Source organism: Moschus berezovskii, chromosome 19 (genome assembly GCF_049115385.1).
Source record: "Moschus berezovskii isolate FMDL1 chromosome 19, NW_MosBer_1.0, whole genome shotgun sequence".
NCBI classification, from domain to species: Eukaryota; Metazoa; Chordata; class Mammalia; order Artiodactyla; family Moschidae; genus Moschus; species Moschus berezovskii.
Window position 1 is genome coordinate 55,821,883 of NC_142478.1, and position 23,937 is coordinate 55,845,819.

General features: G+C 46.8%; 1 protein-coding gene across 1 annotated transcript in view; it reads left to right on the plus strand.

Moving 5' to 3' along the window:
• Window positions 1–299: 299 nt before the first annotated feature.
• VPS37B (VPS37B subunit of ESCRT-I) overlaps window positions 300–23,937 on the plus strand; it is a 29,896-nt gene continuing 6,258 nt past the window's right edge. The window contains exon 1 of the mRNA XM_055404467.2: window positions 300–477. Within this exon, the coding sequence (XP_055260442.1) occupies window positions 367–477 (111 nt within the window). The 5' untranslated portion in view covers window positions 300–366. The remainder of the gene's footprint in view (window positions 478–23,937) is intronic.

Sequence of the window (23,937 nt, forward strand, 5' to 3'; positions counted from 1 at the left end):
GTCTTCAGTTCTAGGCATTTCTTTTCCTTGAGGAAAAGGCTCTTCTGACATCATGGCGCACCCTCCTGATGTCATGCTGCAGTGACATCATTATTGCTGACCACTGCGTCACAAGCCTGTCTCCCAGTCCCTTCCCTTAGAAGCCCCCATCCTTCCCAGAGACAACCCCAGCCCCTAACACGCTTCCTGCCCAGTGCCCAGACTGCGACGTCATGTCCGCCCGCCCGCGAGGCGATGACGTCAGGGCCCACGGCTGGCGTCACGTGCCCCCCCGCGGGGGGCGGGCCGTGAGGGCGGCGCTTCCGGTCCGCGGAGCCTGGCGGCCAGAGCTGCGGCGGCGGCGGCGGCGGCGGCCGAGACGGGAGGATGGCGGGCGCTGCGAGCGAAGCTCGGTTCGCCGGGTTGTCGCTGGTGCAGCTCAACGAGCTGTTGGAGGACGAGGGGCAGCTGACAGAGATGGTGCAGAAAATGGAGGAGGTGAGCCGAGCGGCAGCTCAAAGCGGCGGTGGCGGGGCCTCGAGGGGGGCGCGCGGGGCCGGGGGCCCGCGGCGGGCTGGAGGTGGCTTGAGGCGGAGACGGTCGCGGTGCTTCATGTTGGGCTGAGGAGACTGGGACGAGAAATTGGGAAGGGGGAGCTTGAGGTGGGGTTGGGGATGAGGGGACCGAGGCTGGGGCGGAGATGGGAAAAGCGTCTTGGGTGGGACGGAGCTTGCGGGGGCTGGACGGGTCCCGAGGCGGAGTGGAACGCGGATTAGGGAGCCTGGAAGGGGCAGTCGGGATCGTGGAGGGCTGTGGCCGAGTTTGGGGAGGCGAGGAGGGAGTGGAGGGACCAGAGACTGAGTTGGAATGGGTCGAGGGAACGGTAGTCGAGGACTGGGGATGCCTGAGACCGGACTGAGGGGGCTGAGAGTTAGGTCTGCGCAGGGGTTGGGGTTGAGGGGAGGGTTAACGGGTACAGGGAGATAGTTACTGGGATCTGAGGATAGGCTTTGAGGGGCTGAGTGCATTAGCTGGATAGGAATCTTAGGAAAGGATCGGGGGTTCCAAGATGGTTTTGGGGGCAGTGTCTGTAGTTAAATCTGAGAGGTGGTTCTGAGATGGGCCTTAGGGGTGGGCAGGGGTCTCCAAGGCTGGGAGACACGAGGCAGCGGACTTACCCAGGTTAAGATCTGGTTTGGCCGTTTATCTAAGGGATCCTTAGGGTCAGAGGGTCTGTTCCGGGTCTGACTTCATTTGGAAGGCGTCTTACCAGTGTTGTCCCAGGGGGCTCACCTCCGGTCTTGTGGGTTGGCAGAAGGATGCCATGCCCCACTCCGTAGAAGAAGGGAATGTGGTAATTCTAGTATGGTGGCTCTGCCCCACAGTGTCCTTCCTCGCTGGGGCCAAGGAGGATCCCTGAAGTTGTTTTTTAGGAGATAAACCGGAGGTCAGGGGCTGACAGCCTACCCCCAGCTCTGATAGTAGACAGGCTGCCCCGTCTCTGCAAGGTGTGCCCACTGCTGTTTCTGGAGATCTCACTTCATCCCTTGTAGCAGGATTTGTGCTCCGGGGTAACTGACTTCGCTCCTGGTGTGCTTTCTTCTGTCCTTTTCCCCCAGCCTTGTCGAACTCTTTCCCCGAGAGTCCGGCCCTGTTAGTCTGGGTCTTCTCCAGGCTGGTAGACCCAGGCCCACCTCCCGCTTTGACTCCTTTGTCTCTGAAGTCTGAGCCTTCCCACGCCTACAAGGCCAAGCTTCTCACCCAGAAGCTTGTGTGGGGGCTTTTGGCTTGCTTTCTGCAAAGGGATTGACTGTTCAGCACTGAGCCAGCCCCCTTAAAAGGGGGCTTGTATGGAGGTTGCACATTCAAAATCACTGGAAAACCCTCAACAGATCATTGTCCGGAGCTACAGAGAGGCCACTGTAGTAAGATGGTATCAGTCTTTCCATTAATCCACCCCTTGTATTCAGAGGCTTTGTAACTTGGCACATAAAACATTGCTCTGAGATGCAATTCACCCCATTTATGGTCTCCATGTGGCGCTTTCCTTTTAAGAGAAGAATAAGTGACAAAATCCATCTTTCTTGACTGAATGAGAGTTTCTTGTCTCCAAAGAAAGAAAATCTTTGCTTAGTTAACTCTGCTTGTCAGTTGCCGGGAGACCTTTTGTTGACTGCCTGCAGGCATCTTTCTAGTTTAATAATAAAATGATAGGTATGTATTTCTAATGTGTAACACTGCCTACAAGTTAATTTTATTATATGTGACTCCCCAGTTTCAGGACGGAGTACTGTAGTTATATTAGTAGAACATTAATAGAAGTAAAGTGTCTTTTAGTGGAGGGAAGATTGTGGAGTCAAGTCAGTCTGCTGACTCAGGCTGTTAGGACAGATTTACCTGTTTCCTCTATCTGAGACACACCGTAGGTTACTATTTAAAGGGAAAGGCAGATTAATCTAGCAGGTTTCGTTTTATTTTTTTAGTACAGATGATCTTCATTCCAGAGTTACCCTATACAAATACTGAGGACCAACCTCTCTTGATTAGGCCACGTGATTAAGTTAAATTACTCAGCAGAAGTTTGTTCTTCAGGGTGTAGTGCTTTTATTAAAACAAGGAAATTGAACGTGAAAACCAGACTGCCTTAGCCAGGCAGCTCACCCAGCCATGGTGACCCTTCGAAAGTCCTGTTGCTCTGGGTGTGTGTGGTGCATTTCTGAGGGAAGGGCTGTGATGTGAACAACCAACGTTCTGGCCCTGGTAGTTTCACTCAGCTGCTAATGTTGTGTGTTGGTTTATTTGGGGGTGGCTGTGAGACAGAAGAAAATATTTGTGAAATAGCTTTGACCAGATGGCATGTTTATGATATGGTGTTAAAGAACGTTTGGGCTCTGGAATTATACATTCCGGGCCAGGCCTGGCCACTGCCCAGCTGTGTGACTGCAGGCAGGTCACCTCACCTCTGTGAGCCGCTGCTGGGGAAGGATATGTGGGAAAAAAAATATACTTCTTAGTTTTATTTTTGGCCATGCTGGGTCTTGGTTTACACATGTGGGTTTTCTCTAGCTGTGGTGAACAGGGGCTATTCTAGTTGCAGTGATTGGACTTCTCATTGCAGAGAAACTGCCTACATGCTTCTCTCATGGGGCACAGGCTTTAGGGCACTTGGGCTTCAATAGTTATGGCACAGGGGCTCAGCCGCCCTGTGGCCTGTGGGATCTTTCCGGACCAGGGATCAAACTTGTATCCCCTGCATTGGTGAGGCAGATTCTTAACCACTGGACCACCAAGAAAGTTTGATGAAAATACCTCTTAGAGTTGACTTGGGGATTATGTTAGAGAGGGCATGTTAGGTCCTTGTGTGAGTGCTCAATCATGTCCAATTCTTTGGGACCCCATGAACTGTAACCCATCAGTCTCCTCTGTTCATGGAATTTTCCAGGCAAGAATACTGGACTGGGTTGCCATTTCCTTCTCCAGGGTTAGGTCCTTAACATGGTATGTATTAATAGTGTTCAATAAAGAGTAATTGAGTTAGTAACTTGTAATTCTTTTTTTGGAACAGTTACTGACAGTCATGCATACAAAGTCATCCCAACCAGATAATAGGGTCTTATTTCAAGAATCTAAAGTAGATTTTTATTTGCTATTAGCCTAAAAAATTTTTTTTAGCTTTCTGTGGTTAGTGATTGTCTCTGTAGCACTAGAATGAGACAGTAAATAGAATAGGACTTTCAGGCATAGATCTCTTAACCTAAACCGGAGGCCTTTTTTCTTTTTTAACTGGCAGAAGGAAGTGTTTTAAATTGTAGAGTAAGGCTTCTTCAAGCCTGAGGGGCTATTTTGTGGCGACTGGAAAGTGTGGCTAGGTTTTGAAGGCATTCACTGTTAGGTTTAAATACAACTGTGTATTGTGCTCCACTTACATTGTTTTAATTGTGGCATCTGAGCTGTAGTCCAGCTGGAAACTAGAGTCAAATCGTGTTGGAGCTGCAGACATTCTCATTTTCCCTGCCCGTGGGTTTCTCTTTTCCTGTTCCTCTTGTCTGCGTGCAGTTCTCTAAAATGTAGTGTGTCCCTACTGATTGTCGGCCCTTTCCTTTTGCTCTGGGCTGATATTTCTTATGCACACGTTTTTATTTTTATGTTGAGTTATTTTTACTTGGCAGTGGAATGCGCCTTTGTCTGTCTGTCCACATTAACCCCATTGGACTTGCAGGGCACTCCCTTAAAAGGAACCGTCGCTGAGGGGATTAGGCAGCTAAACCGGACCTCTTGGGTCATTCTTCCCAGTGTGCTTTCTGAGGAAATGCTGACGAGTTGGTGTTAGCTGAGGATTCACTAAGAATTCAAACTCAGGAACTCTACTCCTGTGGCAAGTGAAACTGCCCACACGCAAAAACTCTGAGGATCTGAGAAACAGTTCTGTGGAAACTCAAGAGCCTGGTCTGGAAGAAGCTGTTTCCCTAAGGCGTGTTCTGGTGTGATTTGTGTGGGGCTGCGAAGCTACTGCATGAATCATAATGGCTCTGAAGTGTACCGACCAGGGACTGCTTCCTCAAACAAGCTCTGAACGCTGGTGGGACTGGTTTTTAGAAGCTGAGATGTAAAACCCTTTGAGTGTCTACTACTGGAGTATGTTTCTGTTCCTGTCATCCAGTCATTATCGTATATATATATATAAAGGCTTCAACTTCTTTATTTAAATCTTCTCTTCCATGGACCTATGACTTTAACTCTTGAGTAAAACATTATTGTGTCCCAGAATGTTTTCTGGAATCCAATATTGGCTGACACTTTTTCTTTTTCAAAGAAGGCATCGAGATTTCGTGGAAAGACTATAGCTGAGACTTTGGTGACTTATTTCATTGTTTTCCAGCTCAGTGCGTCCCCTGGAAAGTGAGGACAATGGCCGTGCCTGCCTTTTAGGGTCCTTGTGAGGCTAAGTGGCATAGCAGGTGAAGTTGGTAGAGGGTGGCTCCCTTTCTTTGAAGAGATTTTCAGAATTGTTTAGGCTGGCTTACATGAAATCTGATCCCTTATTTACTTAATTGCTGTTTACTTCCTCTGTATCAATTAAAAGCACAGTGGGGGCAGTACAGTACAGAACTGACTTTTGTTACCAGTGATGTGACTTTTGGCAAGTATTCAGTCTTTTTCCAGTTGCAGTTTCCTCGTTGAAAATAAAGGGGATAATAACAGCAAGCGCCTCCATAGGGTTGCAGGTGGGCTAAATCAGAGAAGTTGTTAAGATACTTATCATGGTACCTGGAACGGAGTGAACACTGAGTGAACTGCTATTATTGGCCGTTATTGCTAAAACTAAAAGGCATAATGTCCTGGCTGCCATTTCAAGACGATTCCGTCTCAGTTCCATGTCTGTGGAGCACTGAGTGTGAGGCACTGTGAAGGGCAGAAGCGTGCATAGCGTTTAATCGCTGTCTTATAACTGAGAGAAATTCAGTGCACACGCATCCACAGTACAGCAGAATGAGAGGTGGGGCGCTTCGGTGTGGGGAGATGAGAGAGGTGACGGTGGTGACGGCACAGCAAGCTCGCACAGTTTACGTGTGAGTGCCCGTGAACTCCGCGGGAAGTGTGCCCTGAAAAATGGTTAAAGTGGTCAGCTTCATGTTGTGTATGCTGTTGTTTTAATCGAAAAGTCGTGTATGACTCTTTGTGACCCCATGGGCTGTAGCCCACTAGGCTCCTCTGTCCATGGGATTTCCCAGGTAAGAATACAGGAGTGGGTTGCCATTTCCTTCTTCAGGGGATCTTCCCAACCCAGGTATCAAACCCACATCTCCTGCATTGGCAGGCTGGTTCTTCACTGCTCAGCCACCAGGAAAGGCCCATGTTGTGTGTATTTTACCACAGTCGTTTGTTTATATTTTTTTTAGAGGAAGAATAAGAGAAAGGCCACACATGAATTGTAAATAACATTGACTGTCAGATGAAGAGGGACTTTCTGGCTCGAGTAGGTTCCTACTGCAAGAGGTGGACTTTGATAGGTGGGTAAGCTTTAAGAAAATAAATGATGAAATACAGTAATTCCTATAACGGTGTGGAATGACTCAAGGAACATCTGTGTACCTGCCAGCAGCTTAGGAAGAAAACACGACCAAGCCAGAGCAAACCTCCCTGTGCTCCATCCCGAGCATGATCGCCACCCCTACCCCCCCCCCACCCAGGGAGCCACTGTCTTGAATTAGGTATTTATTTCTCTAAATTGTATTTTGACAGAAGTGGGGGCTCAGGAAGGTGGCTGAGCCCAGGCAACAAGCAGGAAAGCTCGGGGCAGATTTCATGACTCATGAGTTACCAGGTCAGATTTGCTAGTGTGAAGGGAAATGACAAGAAATAAAGCTGATGAGGCCGAGAGCCCGGGCAGGAGCTGGGTGGTGACTCACTGGGGAGCACTGAGTTTCCGTGACTCTGGAGCGGGGCAGTGGTGTGATCAGAGGAGCACTTCAGGAAGGCCCTGTTGGCAGTAGAGTGTGGGCTGGATCGGCGTGGGGGGTTCCGGAAGACCAGGTGAGAAGAAGTTAGGATTCGAGCCAGAGTTCTGGAAGTGGAGATGCAGCCCAGCTGGCCGGACCCCTTCCACGCCACGTGGAGCTGCCTCCCGCCCCAGCCCACTGAGGGGCCCCCTCAGCTTTGCCTTCTGAATGCTCTTCCCACTCGGTCGCAGACACACGGCCCCTTAGCCTCTTTTGTGCCTCCTTGGTGGCACTTGACACATTTTGTAAGTCACTTGCTTCCTTGTGTTCCCGCCTGGCCCAGGGGCTCCATTCTTTGTGTCCCGGGCACCCTAGCACAGGCCTGGCACATAGGCTGTGCCCAGTTAGTGCTCCTGAGTGAGTGGAGCTAGCTGGGCTTCAAGCAAAAGCTAGTAGAAGGAGGGCCCAGAGCAAGGCTGGAGGAGGGGGTGGGGGTCCCTGAGGCTGGGAGCCTGGCCTGGGGGACAGGCAGGACAGTTACATGGCCTCTTGCAGTGGGCAGTTGACTGTGCAGTTCTGGACCTCAGGGATGGTTTGCTTAGAGATACAAATTTGAGAGCTAAGTAACCTCTTCCAAGCACTTGTTGAAATCAAGGCGAACATAGAAGTTTAAAAGGCCATTGGGCTAATCATCAGTGGGTTGGGAGAAGGAAAGAGGTGCTGTGGAGGGGCAAGGAGAAATGGGTCAGATGACTTGACTTTACAGACATGTCAGCATCCTTTTGCACTGCCTTCTGCTGTACAGACTGGTCAAGAGGAACCTCAGGACACATGCAGAATCGAGGTGCTCTTGAGCCCAGTCAGCTCAATGGTAGATCCGGCTTTTATCACAGCATTTGGCAGATTGTTACTCAGGGGACCGTGCCAGGAAGCAGTGCCCAGTTGTCTGTAACAACCTGTGCGTCAGCTTCTGCTCACGGGTATGATGGCTGAGGCTCAGAACACGCTGGGGCAAGAGTTAGCTGGTTTATCCCCTTCCTCAGCTCCAGAGGGTTTTCACATCCCGTCATCATGCAGGAAAACCATCCTACCCAGTGGTACAAAGATGGAGGAAATATTCTGAGTTTCTTCATAGGGAAGAGGGAAAGGAGAGCCATGGGTGGAGCTCTCTTGTCAGTAGGTTACCTTGCAGTGCACCGGGGGAAAGCTTTTAAACGCATCTCTCTCGGAACTGTGAGCACCGTGGTCCATCATACCAAAGAGTGTATGTGAAAGCAGATATTTGAATAGTTGTTATATTACAAGCAGTGCCATAGTTAATGTTCCTTTCCAATCAAATTTTCTATTGTCTCCAAGGTTAGCTAATGGCGCCTTGAGGTTATTTTCATACCGTAGCCCAGGGCCGGGGTTGGCAGAGGGACAGAGTAAGTGCTAATTAACGTTTGCCATCAGAAAGCGGCTTTCATTAATGAGAGTACAGCTGAGGTCGAGGAAGTTTATGCATTTACTCAGCCTTCATGGAGCACCTTGGGGATGTGAAACCGCTAAGCCACAGAATTTTCATCTTTGAGGATCGCGCTGGTACACGTAAGCCGATCCCAATGTACACGTGACGCAGTAGGGGTGAGGGCACAGCCTAGTGGGAAGCTTACAGAGAGCCTTTGCAGGGCTGGGGGTGATTGGCAGGAGTGTTTCCTGGAGGAGATGACTCAGGAGCTGTGATTGCAAGGGTGCGTTAGCCAGGTAAGGAGGGAGAAGGGTTTCCCGGCCCCATAAACAGAGACTCAGAGCAGAGAAACAGAGCGTGTGCACAGGACTGTTGCAGGCCTTGCTGGAGGGGCCAGGGCAGGGCATGAGGGAACGGGGTCAGAGAGGCCGGCAGAAACCAGACGGTCCCAAGCTTGCTGGAAGGGCTTGGGCTTCACCTTCCAGTCACAGGGAGGGTTTTAAGCCTGGGAGTGGTGCGATCACACTTGGTGATTCATACAAATGATTCAGTCAGCCAGAGGAGAATGGATTTGAGGGGGTAAGACCAGAAAGCAGAGAGATCAGTCGGAAGGCTGAAAGAAGATGGAAGAAAAAATGTTTTTTTCAGTCAGCCAGAATCTCTTAGCGGGGAGTTTTACTGAACTCGGTGCGCAGTCTGCTGAGTCTTGCTTTGCACACAACTCAGATAACAACACGATCCTCTGGCTTGTCAGTGGCAGATTTTTTACAGGGTGTAGGAGATAACTAGTAGAACTGATTATACGACATCAAGAAATAAATGAAGCTGCTCAAAAAATGGAAGATCAGCTGTTAAGCATAGTGGTTGTTAAGACAGGATTTGGGTTGCTAGGAGACTCTGGACATGGATGAACCTAAGTATTGGCTTCCCCATCTTTAAAATGGGAGAATTAAGATATCAGCCTTAGGAGACATTTGGAGGATTAAATAAGACAGTGTTTGTAAACTGTGGAACACAGTGCATGACAGTTTAACAAATGCCCAGCAAATAAAGCTTCAACAGTTGTTAATGAAGTGGTTGGGGCTGTTTGATTTACGGTAGGCTTTGCCTATTTCCATGGCTTTTGATGGTGATTACATTAAAAGGGTTCCATGATAAAGACATTTGGGGAATCTGGTTAAATAAGAGGGGTTCTATTTTTGCTTCGCTTTGTTTGGTTTCTCTCTTACAGCTATTAATAGTATGTATTGCAGTATTTCCCACACTTAATCAGTCTGGTGGGGCTAGGTTCCCTGGGGCATACTTCGGCAACTGCTTATTTAAGGTCATAAATGTAGCCATCTGCTTCCATGGCCCAGGAGTATGTTTTTATCACATAGGGCACCATGGTTACTTGATACTGACAATTCTGTCCCAGCAAAGGCTGTCCTATTTTCATCTCTCTGTTTGAAAAGGCAAGGAAGTATATATAGTGTGTAAAATTTCTGATCCAAATTGATCAAACCTTTAAAAATTGCATTTTTAACATTTATATTATAGATAAACTAAAAAATACAGAACTATGAAGAAGAAATACGTAGTCACGTGTGATACCACCACTCCGAGATAAACACTGTTAAACATTTTGTATGTTTTCTTTATGTTTTCTGCCACTGGGATAATTTTGCATGTAGAGTTTTTGTCTTGTTTTTTATCTGTGAAGTTATGCTCTGAGCACTTTCTTATTTTTTGTCAGAAGATTCTTACATGACATGATTTTTAGTGGCTTATATTCTAATCATGTGGGTCTGCTGCAACTTGGACAGCAAGGAGATCCAACCAGTCCATCCTAAAGTAAATCAGTCCTGAATATTCATTGGAAGGACTGATGCTGAAGCTGAAATTCCAATACTTTGACCACCTGATGGATGGGAAGAATTGATTCATTTGAAAAGAACCTGATGCTGGGAAAGATTGAAGGCGGGAGGAGAAGGGGATGACAGAGGATGGGATGATTGGATGGCATCATCAACTCAATGGACATGAGTTTGAGTAAACTCTGGGAGCTGGTGATGGACAGGGAGGCCTGGCGTGGTGCAGTCCATGGGGTCAAAAAGAGTCGGACATGACTGAACAACTGAACTGAACTGATGCTACAATTTATGTGACTAGTCCCTTAGGTACTGGGTGGTGTTTTTTTTTTTTTTTGCTTTCATAATTTATATTGCAGTTAACATCTTTGAACATAATAAATCTGCTAAAATATAAACACTTAAGAATGACTTATTTTCAAAAAATTATTAAGTATCTGGTGATTCTTTTAGTTAGAAATCTTATTCCCTGCATCAGTGATAATTGCAGTTTTGTGTGTGTGTGTGAAATTTAAGTAGAATAACTTAGAGTAACTGATTCTCCTTTGACTAATCCCTTTCTCTACCCACAGACTAGGGGAAAAAAAAAACCTCGTTATTAGAATAGCATTTTCTCATAGTGAGCAGAAGATGAATAATTGCAGTCAAGTGAGAGTAAACCTTATCTATTAAACTGAATTTTTGAGTCAGGCATTGGAAAGTTCATGTCATGATATATTTTACATGTAAAAGCAAAATCTTCTGAAGATGTAATCTTAATACACACCCGGATCTTCCTGGAGAGGCATTTTCTTACCTGCAGCTGTATAAAGATGATCCCAGGAAATTCTCACACATACTTTCCTTGTAGATTGTGGTTAAGAGGAGAGGAAGAGGGGAAAACCCCGAAGCTCTTCCTAAACAAGTGAACGCTTCGGTTGGTTGTAAGAAAAGCAAAGTTTAGAAGTTCTGTCTTCCATAGACTGCTTTCTTTTGGGAAGGAAAGGAGGGATCTGGATTTTAAAATTAGAGAAGAAGCTATTAGTTGACCTCCCTCCACTTAACTGAAGTGTTCCAGTAATTGGCGCTGTCCAGGCCCTTCATCAGATACAATGATTGATGCCTCCCCCCAGCACGGTCAGATTCCCCGGGCATTTCGGCTCCCACACCGAGTAATTACCCAGAGTGAGTGTGTTGGCTTTCAGACCTGTTCACTCTGATTTTATTTGTTACAGTAATTATATGATTTCATGAAATACTATGGCAACTGATGAACCATGTGTGAAAACTGTAAGCTGGGACTTCCCTGGCCGTCCAAGGGTTGAGACTTTGCCTTCCAATACAGGGCATGAGGGTTCAATCCCTAGTCAGCGAGCTAAGATCCCACATGCCTCCATGGCCAAAAAGCAAAAACCATAAAATAGAAACACTGTTGTAACAAATTCAATAAAGGCTTTAAATGGTTCACATCAGAAAAATCTTGAGAAAAAAAAAAAACTGTAAGCTGAGGGCTTACAGGTGATTCACTAAAGAAAAAAAAAACAAAGCTAGTGAATTAGGTATGGACTAGATGGGGGGAAATTGAAGATTCCAGAAGGATTCTGCTCTCATCTTGCTTGTCCAGTATCTTTTTTTAAGTTCCCCACAGAGAGGTTGTGGTCTGGGTGAGGAACTTTTGAAACTTGAGCTAGTGGACCTTATCTCTAAGAAAAGACCTTTGCCATAAATGAAGAGCACAGATAAGATCTGTAAAATGCTAAGTGTTTAGTGAGTTACCACTTTAACCAAACTGCTCAGTTAACCAGCAGCTGAGCTGACTGGTTCTGATAGTATGAAACGAGGGCTTCTCTGTTTTCCTGGTTCGCCTGCAGTGAGGTTCTGATTCCGTAGGAGTAGGGTGAGTCCAGGTGTGACAAGCCCCTTGCTTTTAGGAGATGAGGGACAGAGACAGGTAACATTGTGATCTGTTTGGGTCCCATCTTGCCTTCTGCTCCTCACCCCTCTCTGTCTCCACCCTGAGTCCCAGGAATTACAAGGCCCATGATACCAGGAAAGTAATGTTTGTCATTGGCCACACAACTGTCCACACAAGTCCAGCAAGTGGGGAGATCTTGTTTAGTTTTCCTCTAAATATTAGGAAGTAAGTCTTCTAGGGGAAAAAAAAAGCCCAACAGAACACCCTGGTATATTGTGCCTGCCAGAAGTAGAAAACAATCAAATTGTGTGTTGCTGAGACCACTGACTTCTTCCCTGGAGCTGGCCCATTTATTTTCAAACCTAGTTTTTTGCATTTCTGTCTTCAGTTTTGCACTTAAAGTGAATAACACTCAATTTTTAAGATGCGAGCCAGCTCCATGTGGAAGGGATTGGTCGAGTCTACATCCATCATCATCTGCTGCTTTCTAAGGACAGCAAGTTTTTCTCAGTAAGAAGGATTTTGATATCTACCATCAGAAATAGCTGTATTTTTTAGTCTAATACATTCTGTTTGAGTGGTTGTTTTGGTAGAACATTTGATAAGCAGCTGGCAAATGTCCTTTACCGAGGAGGCTGTAGCCTTGGAGATGGTTTCACACAGCCCACGAAACTGTTGTATTTTAGAGCAATTTCAGAATGTTCTCCAGTTCTTTAACTATATTTTTTAGTTTTTTAGGTTCTTAATTTTGTCAGTATGTTAAACACTCCAACTCAACAGCTGTTAAGTTTTTTCATAAAAACTCAAGGAATACTTGGTTTAAATCAAGCCACATTGGGTTGCGTTTGCAAGTCTCCTCAGGGATATTGTAGGCTTCGTTTACAGGCTCCTCCTGAGAGGCTGTCTTTAATTGGAAGATTCTGAAAGTGAGTGCATCACTGGGAACATCTTTTCACTGAATGGAAGATGAATTTGGGTGTTCTGATAACCCTTAGTATTTAAGCCCAAACTCAAATTGCATGCAACTTTGGTGAAATCCACCCTAACATTAATTGGTGAACTAGATCAAATATAGCACAGTTAAAGGAAATGAGGTTAACCTGGTTGAATGCATGCCGACCTTTTTATCACCTAATCCCTAAGCCTGCTGTGTTTAAAGTCTTAATGCAACCTGAATGTTCCTAGTAGGAAGTACAAAGGCTGAGATTTTTTCCGTTCTGTATCTTTGTATTAAAAATAATTTTCTACTTAATTTTATTTAGAGAGGAAAAGATCCAAATCAAAATGAATTTCCCACCAGAAGGAACCAGTATGTCTTTGGGAAGGACCAGTCTGGGTTGGGGGCCCCATGCGTACAGATGGTTCTGGGACGCCCTGTTTCAGGAGACAGCAGGGCAGCTGTCAGGCCCCGGGGGCGGGGCGGTGGTGTCAGCCTGAGAGCCAGCTCGAGGTGTCTCCCACTGGCCGTGAACAACTTGAGCACTGGAAAGATTAATGACGACAGCTGGTTAAAAATCTGTTACCTAATAATGGTACCTCCAAAAAAAGCCTGCTGGTTGTTTTTAGAGTTTGCTGGAGCACTAACTCAGCCTTCTAAAAGTGGTTTTGAAAGTGGAGGGGTGGTGAAATCACACATTTATCCTGCTTTTCCTATATCAGTTATTTCAAACACGCAAACAGATGAGGCAGGATGCTCGTAGAGGAATGCAAACTGATCCATACAGCAGGTGAAATTAAAGATTTCTTAGTAAGTGTAGTTGTGGCATTGTAGTTAGAGTTAATAGAAGTTCTTGTGCCTTACAGATACATATTAATTTTAAGGGTGAAACGATACTTATGCCAAGATTTGCTTTAAAATACATTCCCTAAAGTGAGGAGTACAGGCAGATGGAATGCAATTGGTGAATGTCGCTGACTGTTGAACCCGGGAGAAGGGCACCCAGGGATTCATTATATTTAACCTTTGCTTTGCTTTGTGTTTGAAAATATAAAAAAAATAAATAGGCATAAATCGGAAAGGAATTTAGGTGGTTGTGGGAACTTAGAGGCATGGTGGTAGGCTGGCCTCTGTGCAGGAGAGCGGATTCTGTGGCATAGTCGATGGTGTGATCATACAGAATACGCTGGGGCCGAATGGCCTCCCACTGAAGGTTGCAGATCCGGAGCTGCTTCCCGATGCTTGTAACTGCAGTGGTCTCTTCAACCTCCCTAAGACTGAACTTCCTTTTTCCCAAGTAAAATGGGAACAGATTTGTCTCACCCTTACCGAGACGGTTAAATGGAGATAATACGTGACGAGAAGGTGGCACAGCGCCAAGCATGCAGTGGGTGCTCAGTGAATGTTCGCTGGACATTGAACAGGTGCTGGCGAGTGAAGCTTTCCTGTCACCACCAATAATTCATCTTACTTAAATCTTTAAATTCACATCTGTTTGACTCCCCCACCCACCCCACTTTTCCTCCCCAGGGCCTTTTATTTGAAGAGCAAATGTAGCCGGGGCTGCAGGCTGCAGTGCAGAGTGAATGGTGCCCTCTGGAGTGGGGTGGTGTTCAGCTCCCAGGGCCTGTCTCCAGGGAGGTCTTGACATGGAGACTGATGCTCAGGAGGACAGACTGTATTCTGGTTGTTGTCTCCCCCAAGCTTGGCACCTAATGGTGCTTCTTAAGTATTTTTTGAATGAATGAATGAAATGAGCGAACCACCGTGTTGAAACATGCTTTGGTGGCCCTCATGATTCATAGTCTAGGTACTGGAGTTTATGAGTGATTAAAAAAAAAGATACATGAAATAAGTGGCTTCTAGGCCATCACAATCATAACTTTACTCCCACATTTTAATAGGCTTTCCAGGAGGGCTGAATTTCAGCTGCAGAGAAGGGGTTGTGTAAAGCTGACCTGTGTCTGATGAGTCTCCATATGCGTGCTGCATGTCTGATGTCTGCGCCGTGGCGGGTGATTGTTCCTTAGCGCAGTCACCATCATCATCTCAGTGTCCTCCCTTTACGTCTCACTTCCAAACTGTTACCACTCCTGGTGCAGATAGTTTCGCCTGGTTGTTTGTAATAACAAGCATTTATCTGTGACATGAACTGTTTGAAAATTTATTATAAACATTCAGAGAAGCTAATTTTCAGAACAGCTTAGCAAGGTTTTGACAGCTGACAGGCCGCGGCAGTCAGGCGTCCTCCCGATAGAGCGGGGCCAGCATTTAACGCCAGGTGGGGGTGACAGGGGCGCTGCGCCACGTTCCAGGTGAGGGGGAGTGAACACGACGCAGTTCCCCTCTGCAGGGGCCTGCTGTTCTCATCAGAGGGCTGAGCGTCTGCTGAGAGGTCATTGTATGTCTCGGGAAAAGCCATTCCACGGGCCGGTGCGGGACGGGCCACAGGTGTGCGTGTCGCGCCTCCAGGCCTGAGGGATGGAGCAGCCTGTGGAGAACAGGAGGAGAGAGAGGGCTGCCCTGGATGGGGGTGGTGGCTGAGGTTACCGATCGCCACCCCGGAGGAAGGGGCCCAGAGAACCCCCTCCTCCTTTCAGGCTCCCCCCACCTTCAGTTCCCATCGCTGAGTCCAGCTGGAACCAGAAGGCACGTGGTGGCTGTGGTTCAGCCAGGCAGCCCCCCCGGGACACAGAGCAGGATGGAGAGTGGATCTCGAGGGGAAGTGGAAGTTTCCAGCCCTGGATTCATTTCCTGTGGACTCCATAACACATCACACAAACTCGGTGGCTTAAAACAAGAAAAACTTACACTTTCACAATTCTGGAGGGCGGAAGTCCAAAATCAGGGGTGTCCACACCCCCTCAGAGTCTCTCGGGGAGAACCCTGCGTAGCCTCTTCCGCTCCTGCTGCTGCTGCCTCCTTGGCCTGTGGCCGTATCACTCGGTCCCCGTCTCTCTCTTGACCGTCTCCCTCTACATCTCCTGTGTGTGTTTCCTACGAGGACACTTGTCATTGGATTTCGGGCCTCCCACGTAATCCAAGGTGATCTCTTTATCTTCAGATCCTTAACTTAATTACATCTGCAAAGGCCCTTTCCCTGAATAAGGTCACGTTCCCAGATTCCAGGGATTAGAATGTGACATTTCTTCTTGGGAACCACTGTTCAGCCCACCACAAGCCCCTGTCACTCCCGGGAGTTGTGACACAGTGGTAGTGTTGGCGTGACTTTAATGTGTCTTCAGTTATTTGGCGCTCTGTGAGGGCAAGGTCTCTGCCTACTTGTTCACCCATGTCCATCACCTACCCTGCCCAGAGCCAGCGTGTAACAGTGCCTCAGAAAATGCCTTTTCAGGTGAATGAATAAACAGATAAAAAAGCACAGTGAACTGCAGCACAGTAAAACCAGAAGTGTGCTCAATGAGGCCACAGGAAAGAGCCCAGATGTCATTGCGTGTTATGGGGAAAGCCAGTTCAGGTGTACCAGTTGGGCCTCTGGCAGGACAGGGGGCACACAGCTTAGGGGACTCCAGGGTGTTTAATAAAGGGGTTCTTTACAAGGAGGTAGTGGGTGTAGACCCCCCAGGGCTAGTGCAGTTCGCCGTGGGGTCTGACACTTTAAGTGGATGGGTGGAGCGGTGTGTAGGTTATGCCTCATGCCTGGCAATCCGTGAGTGAGAGTGTGGCGCTTTGAGGCCGAAAAGAGGCCCAAGGCCGTAGCCAGGGCAGGGGTCTAAGGAGAAGGGGGCATTCCAGGCCGGGGAGCAGCATGAACAAAATCGTCGGCAAAGTGTTTTACCTACCAGACAAGAGGTTTGCTTGTTAAATAAAATGGGACCGTTGACTTTGTATAAATACTAGGCCTTCTGAGCATGGCGGTAAGTAAGAAGGCAGATGTGTGTTTTAAATATTTATTTATTTACTTTTCCTGGTCAGGTCTTAACTGGCCCCACGAGAGAGCTTCGTTGTGGCACATGGACTTCTCGCCATGACGCTCGGGCTCAGTAGCTGAGGCTCACAGGCTTAGTTGCCCCAGAGCATGTGGGGTCTTGGTTCCCTGACCAGGGACTGAACCCTCATCCCCTGCATTGGAAGGTGAATTCTTAACCACTGGACCACCAGGCTCATCCCAAACCTGTGTTATCTTAGTTCCCAGCACAGATTCTGAGTCTTTCCTGGCTTTTGATCATTTAAAGGTCTTCTAATACGACTAAGGATTTCCATCTATTTTGTTGAGATTTGCTAACATAATTTAATAATGTCATCGACTTTGTTACGATGAGGATTATATTATAAAGTGGGAGGAAGGGACCACTCTATGAGTATTTTTCCATAAAAAGGTTTCACTTGGAAACATCAGCAGATGTACCCACCAAGTGTTCAGGAAGGGGCCAACTGGCCGGCTGGAATCCGAACTTCCCATCAGAGAAGTGTGTGGTTTGGAAGACACGCCCTCACTGCAGCCCTGAGCCCTGAGCCCTGACCCAGCGCAGGACAGCGGGGCACAGGCAGGTTCCCGGGCCGCCCCGCGCCTCCCATCTGTAATGCCACTCATGCCACCCAGAGCGGAGTTTAGGTCTGTTTTCTTTCTTAACCAACTTTATTTTTTACGACACTCCTTCAGATAGAGAATGACCTGAGCATTTGAGGTGGCATGTGGATTCTGTGAGAATGTCCTGTGGTGATGTGTGAGCCCCCCAGGAGAGAGGGGGAGCTCCACTCGGCCTGGACAAGTGTATGTAAAAGACCTTCGTTGTTTTATTTGCTTTAAACAAAGGCAGCTTCTCTCTCTAGAGCCTCTGCTCTTCTGGTTCTATTAATATCTAACAGTTTTTTTTTAAATTAAAGCATAACTTACTGTAAATTTATACATACTTATTGCAATGATTCACACATTGTACACAAGTAGAAAGAGGAAAGTAAAAAAAAAAAGTCACACCTTTGAGAGGTTGCTGTAGGCTTCGGGTGACTGTCCTTTCTGACAGCCCTGCTCACAGATGAACCACTGGGCAGAAATCACTGTATAAATTGAACTTAACTGTAAATGCTGCCATCACACATCTCAGTTTTCTTTGATTTTGAACAGAAAAGGAAAAGGAAACTGAAGTGAAACTGAGCAGACGTATAAAAATGTTTTGTTACCACAGAGAGATTATTTCCTGAAAAGATTTCTCTATGGTTAAGAGAAAGGATCATGAGAAACCATCAAGAGGTTGGCGAGCCTATTTTCAATTTCAGGGTCTGTGGCTCTGCACAGTGGGCCTCTCCCGGCGTCCTTGAGTCGGTAGGACAGGAGGTTGAGAGTTGGATCTTCCCATCACCCAGACTGGCTGCTGCTTTTTCCTTGCCGAGTGTGGTCTGTCCGGTCCCCTGAGTCCTGTCCCCACCTTTGCTTTGCAAATGATAGAACAAGGCTGGCTGCTTCCTCCCAGTTTCCCTCAACTGGGATGATGAAGAGGATCATGGAGGAAGGTCTTTCTCTCCCCACCTCAGCCACCGTCCTTGCCACCTGTCTCCACAGTGCTGCCCACCCCACCCCAGAGAGTACTGCGGGTTTGCCCTGGGAGGCCGCTGGAGGTTTTCCTGATGTTCATGGAAAAACATGAACACTGTTTTTCTGAACACTCGGGGATGGAGAGAAAACAGCCAGCTTAACAGTCGTCCCCATGGGTTGAAGTTTTAGTTTGCCTCCGTGCATCCTGTGTGTGACTTGTAGCCGTGAGTCTGACCTAACTTGGGTCCCAGGAAAATACGCTTTATTCATAGACATGTTTTTGGGCGGAGCTGTGAGGCCGGATGCTTTACTGGATATTGGGATCACCCGGGGGCTTTGAAGACACTCCAGGACTGGTCTGGGCCTGGGGGATTTGTGAACACCCCCTTCCCTCCTTGGTGACTTAGTGGTAAAGAATCTGCCTGCCAGTGCAGGAGGTGCAGGAGACGTGGGTTCAGGAAGATTCCCTGGAGAAGGAAATGGCGACTCACTCCAGTATTCTTGCTGGAGAACCCCATGGGCAGAGGAACCTGGCTGACTTCAGTCCATGGGGTCGCACGAATCAGATATGACTGAGCATGCACACCTCCCCTTCAGGGGACTCGGTTGACACAGACAGCCCCGCTGTAGAGTAGCCCTTGGAGGTGGTGGCGCTTGACGGTGCTCTGAAGACATGGGAAAATTCCTGATCTGATCACGCTTAGATACAGGGTGAGTGAGACCCTCCACAGGGGTCTTGGGACCCCGCAGTCTCCAAGCACTCTTTTACAGGAGCCCGTCTGTTGCATAAAGGATTTGGGCCATCAAGCGCAGCTCTTTTTTTTTAAACTCTGTGTTTGTTTACCCACCTTGTCTGCCAGACCTGGCCTCATGTGACTGGTGTTTTAGGGGCGAGAGGGTCTCTCTGCTTCATTCAGCAGATCCTTGCTGCGTGGCGCTATGTGCTGGGTGCCTGGCCCACCGCAGACAACAGGAGCCTGTCAACGCTCCAAAGGGTCGACAGCGAGTGGGAACACAGACACAGTGCTCGCTGAGTTTCACTCAAGACAGGAAAGAAGCAAGGCGCTAAGCTGGGGCTCGTGGGGGAGAGCTTGGTTGGTTCTTGGAACTGGCGGGACAGGGTGAGTTAGGGCCAGGTCATCCCAGGGCTCAGAGATCAGGGCATGACGAATTCTGTTCCATTTCCAGTGATCTGAGGACAGAAACATGCCTGTTCCTCTCAGAGTTCATTACACACAGAGCTGATTGAGTCAGAATGACAGTTTGCCCGGGGTGGTGGGTCTAGACTGTGGCCTTGAACCCCTCTGCTCCCTTCTTGTCCATCAGATGAGACCAGTAGGAGCAGAAGATCTCACCAACAGTTTATTTTTTGTTTTAAAAAAAAGATGTAATTTTTTGCCGTGCTGGGTCTTCTTTGCTGCACTGGGGCTTTCTCTAGTTGCCGCAAGCAGGGGCTACTCTCTAGTTGCTGTGGTTTCTTTTGCGGCCCATCCCAGGCTCCAGGGCGGGCATGCTCAGTTGTCATGGCACATGGACTCTGGAGCTTGGGCTCAATAGTTGCAGCACACAGGCTTGGTTGCTTCGCAGCATGTGAGATCTTCCTGGACCAGCGATTGAACCCGTGTCCCCTGCACTGGCCGGCGGATTCTACACTGGACCACTAGGGAAGCCTCTCAGCATTTTATTTATTTACTTATAACTAAACTTTAAATTTGGACTTCCCTGGTGGCTCAGACTGTAAAACGTCTGCCTACAATGCGGGAGACCCGAGTTCAATCCCTGGGTTGGGAAGATCTCCTGGAGAAGGGAATGCAACCCACTCCAGTATTCTTGCCTGGAAAATCCCATTGATGGAGGAGCCTGGTAGGCTATGCGTCCACAGGGTCGCAAAGAGTCGGACACGACTGATCAACTTCACTTTCACTTCACTTTCAAACTTTAAATTTAGAGGTAATTGTAGATTCACACGCAGTTGTTAGAAATAACACAGAGATCCTGTGTACCCTTTCACCCAGGTTCCCCCAGGGACAACAAACCAGGCTTTTGACACCGATAACAGAGCAGGGAACCACGGCCATGAGGAGCTTCCTGCTGCCTCTGACAGCCGCGTCCCTCCCCCTAGCCGTGACTCAGTCTCCATTTCTGTAGTTCTGTCATTTCAAGAAATGTACATGCCGAATCACGGAGTCGTGTCCCTGTGAGTTGTTGTTTATTTCCCTCTTCTCGGCCGAGTCGCCTGGGTCTTCACCTGGGCGTTCACGTGTCTCAGCAGCTTGTCCGTTCCCAGGGCTGTGCCCTGCTCGTGCTGAAGCCCTTCACCTGCTGAAGGACACCTGGGTGGCGTCAAGGTTTTGATTACATAGCAGACCATTCTGGACATTGATGTGCAGGGTTTTTTTGTGAACATAAACTTTCACCTTTCTGGAATAAATGCCAAACCACACAACTTCTGGATGGTATGGTAGTTGCCTGGTTTGTTTAAAAGGAGTTTCTGAGCTGTTTTCCAGGGTGTATAGTGGTTTTTGTTTTGTTTTTTAAAAAAGTGTATTTTATTGAAGTATAGTTGGCTTACAGCGTTCCAGGTGCCCAGCAAGGTGATTCAGTTATATAAATACACATAAATTATTTTTGAAATTATTTTCCATCAGAGGTTATTACAAGATACTGACTGTAGTTCCCTGTGTTGTACAGTAAACCTTGGTTGCTTGTCGCATATCTGTTTTTTAATCAGAAATCTAGCAGTCTAGTCATACTAAGTCAAACAAGTGGAATCAAAATGTCATAATTCTTTTAGTTAGGCAAAAATTCGTAAGTTTTCTAAAATATATATATTATACATATTTATATGTATACAAAAGCTTTTCTACTGCACTTGATAAAGGCTTAAGAAAGAACATCAAAAAAAGACGGAGAAATTGAAGCACATAAACCAAATGAAATGGGAGCACTGAATGTGAAATAGAAAAAGTGAAACAAACCAGATAAAAGTAAAAGGTCATCATATAATCCGGTTGTTTTTAAACATGACTGCTCATTAGAAACGTATCTGGAGCTCTGGAGAAAAAAAAGCAGTACCTGAGTATTTGAATTTTCCAGAACATTTCAAGATGATTCTGATGTGCATCTGGATTTTAAAAAGTGATTACAGGTTTTTCTGTTGGATCCTAGTTTTGGTGATATATAAAGTTCTGTTATTTTTCTGTTGACCCGTCATGATACAATGGTATTAATTGAGTAATAGTTACATAATCACAATAGTAAAAGATGTTTATCAGTTTTCACAATCAATAGCCAGACAACAAATAAAACATTAACAATATAAAATAATTATATACAGTTTGTGGGGTCAGGCAATGATGTGGTAAGGTGGTAAGTAGAAGTGCATACATGCGCATGTTTTCATCCACCCAGCAGTCTGTGTCTTTTGGTTGGTGTATTTAATCCATTTACATTTAAGGTAATTATCAATATGTATGATCCTATTACCATTTTCTTAATTGTTTGGGGTTTATTTTCTGTAGGTCTTTGCCTTCTCTTGTGTTTCTTGCCTCAGTTCAGTTCAGTTGCTCAGTCGTGTCCGACTCTTTGCGACCCCATGAACCACAGCATGCCAGGCCTCCCTGTCCATTACCAACTCCCGGGGTTCACTTAAACTCATGTCCATCAAGTTCTTTTAGCATTTGTTGTAAAGCTGGTTTGGTGGTGCTGAATTCTCTTTAACTTTTGCTTGTCTGGAAAGCTTTTGATTTCTCCATCAAATCTGAATGCAAGTCTTGCTGGGTAGAGTATTCTTGGTTGTACGTTTTTCCCTTTCATTACTTTAAATATGTCATGCCATTCCCTTCTGGCTTGTAGTTTATCTTGAGAAGTCAGCTGGTAGCCTGATGGGAGTTCCCTTGTATGTTGTCATTTTCCCCTTGTTGCTTTTATTATTTTATCTCTGTCTTAATTTTTGTCAGTTTGATTACCATATGTCTCAGTGTGTTCCTCCTTGGGTTTATCCTTCCTGGGACTCTCTGTACCTCCTGGACTTGGTTGAGGAAGTCCTTTGCCATGTTCAGGAAGTTTTCAGCTGTTATCTCGTCAAGTATTTTCTCAGTCCCTTTCTCTTTCTCTTCTCCTTCCGGGACCCCTGTAATGTGAATGTTGGTGCATTTAATGTCCCAGAGGTTTAGGCTGTCTTCATTTCTTTTCATCCTTTTTTCTGTATTCTCGACTGTGGCAGTGATCTCCATGATTCTGTCCTCCAGGTCATTTATCCATTCTTCTGCCTCAGTTATTATGGTGTTGATTCCTTCTAGTGTATTATTCAGCTCTGTTTGTTCTTTAGTTCTTGCAGGTCTTTGATAAACATTTCTTGCATCTTTTGACTATTTGCCCCCATTATTTTCCTGAGATCCTGGATCATCTTCACTATCATTATTCTGAATTCTTTTTCTGGAAGGTTGCCTATTTCCACCTTGTTTAGTAGTTTTTCTGAGATTTTATCTTGTCCCTTCATGACAGACATCACTTTCTGCTTTTTTATCGTGATTAACTTTCTATAATAGGGCTTGTTTTAGCCGCTGTGGGACTGTGCTTTTTCTTGCTTCTTCTGTCTGCGCTTTGATGAATGAGGCTAAGAGGCTTGTGTAAGCTTGATGGGAAGGACTGGTGATGGGAGAAACTGGGTCTTGCTTTGGTGGGCAGGGCCTTGCTCAGTAAAGCTTTAATCCAATTTTCTGCTGATGGGTGTGGCTGCATTCCCTCCCTGCTAGTTGTTTGGCCTGAAGCGACCCAGCCCTGGGGTCTACAGGCTTTCCGCTCAGTCAAGTCTTACTCCTTGCGACCCCGTGGACTGTAGCCTACCAGGCTTCTCCGTCCATGGGATTCTCCAGGCAAGAATACTGGAGTGGGTTGCTATTTCCCTGTAGGGTTAATGGTGAATTCCAAGAGAGTTTATGCCAAAGGGAACCGTCCAGTGCCCCTGTCCCTGTAGTGAGCCTCTGCCAACCCACACCCTCCATCGGGGCCCTCCAACTCTAGCGGTAGTTTTGGTGCAGTCTCCTGCAGGGTCACTGCTTCTTTCCTCTGGGTCTCGGTGTGGGCAAAATTTTGTTTGTGCCCTTCAAGACTGGAGTCTCTGGTTCCCCCAGTCCTCTGGAAGGTCTTGCCAGCCCCCATATTCCTTGCTGGCTAAAAACAGCAGCAAGAGAGGAAAGTGTTTCTACTGCACAGATTTACAGTGTTGAACTATATTAAGCTATAGGCTTTATTTTCTATTTTAAATTAAATTCTGCTTTAAATTGAGCCTGATCTTGAGGGCCCTGCTCTGTCATCCAGGTGGATCAGTCAGTCAGTTCAGTCACTCAGTCGTGTCCGACTCTTTGCAACCCCATGGACTGCAGCACGCCAGGCTTCCCTGTCCATCACCAACTCCCGGAGCTTGCTCAAACTCTTGTCTATCAAGTCGGCGATGCCATCCAACCGTCTCATCCTCTGTTGTCTCCTTCTCTTCTCGCCTTCAGTCTTTCCCAGCATCAGGGTCTTTTCCAATGAGTCACTTCTCATCAGGTGGCCAAAGTATTGGAGTTTCAGCATCAGTCCTTCCAGTGAATATTCAGGACTGATTTCCTTTAGAATGGACTGGTTGTATCTCCTTGGAGTCTGAGGGGGACCCTCAAGAGTCTTCTCCAACACCACAGTTCAAAAGTATCAATTCTTCGGCAGCTTAGCTTTCTTTATGGTCCAACTCTCACATCCATAGATGGAAAAACCATAGCTTTGACTGTAGGGACCTTTGTCGGTAAAGTAATGTCTCTGCTTTTTAATATACTCTCTAGGTTTGTAATAGCTTTTCTTTCAAGGAGCAGGCTTGTTTAAATTTCATGGCTGCAGACCATCTGCAGTGATTTTG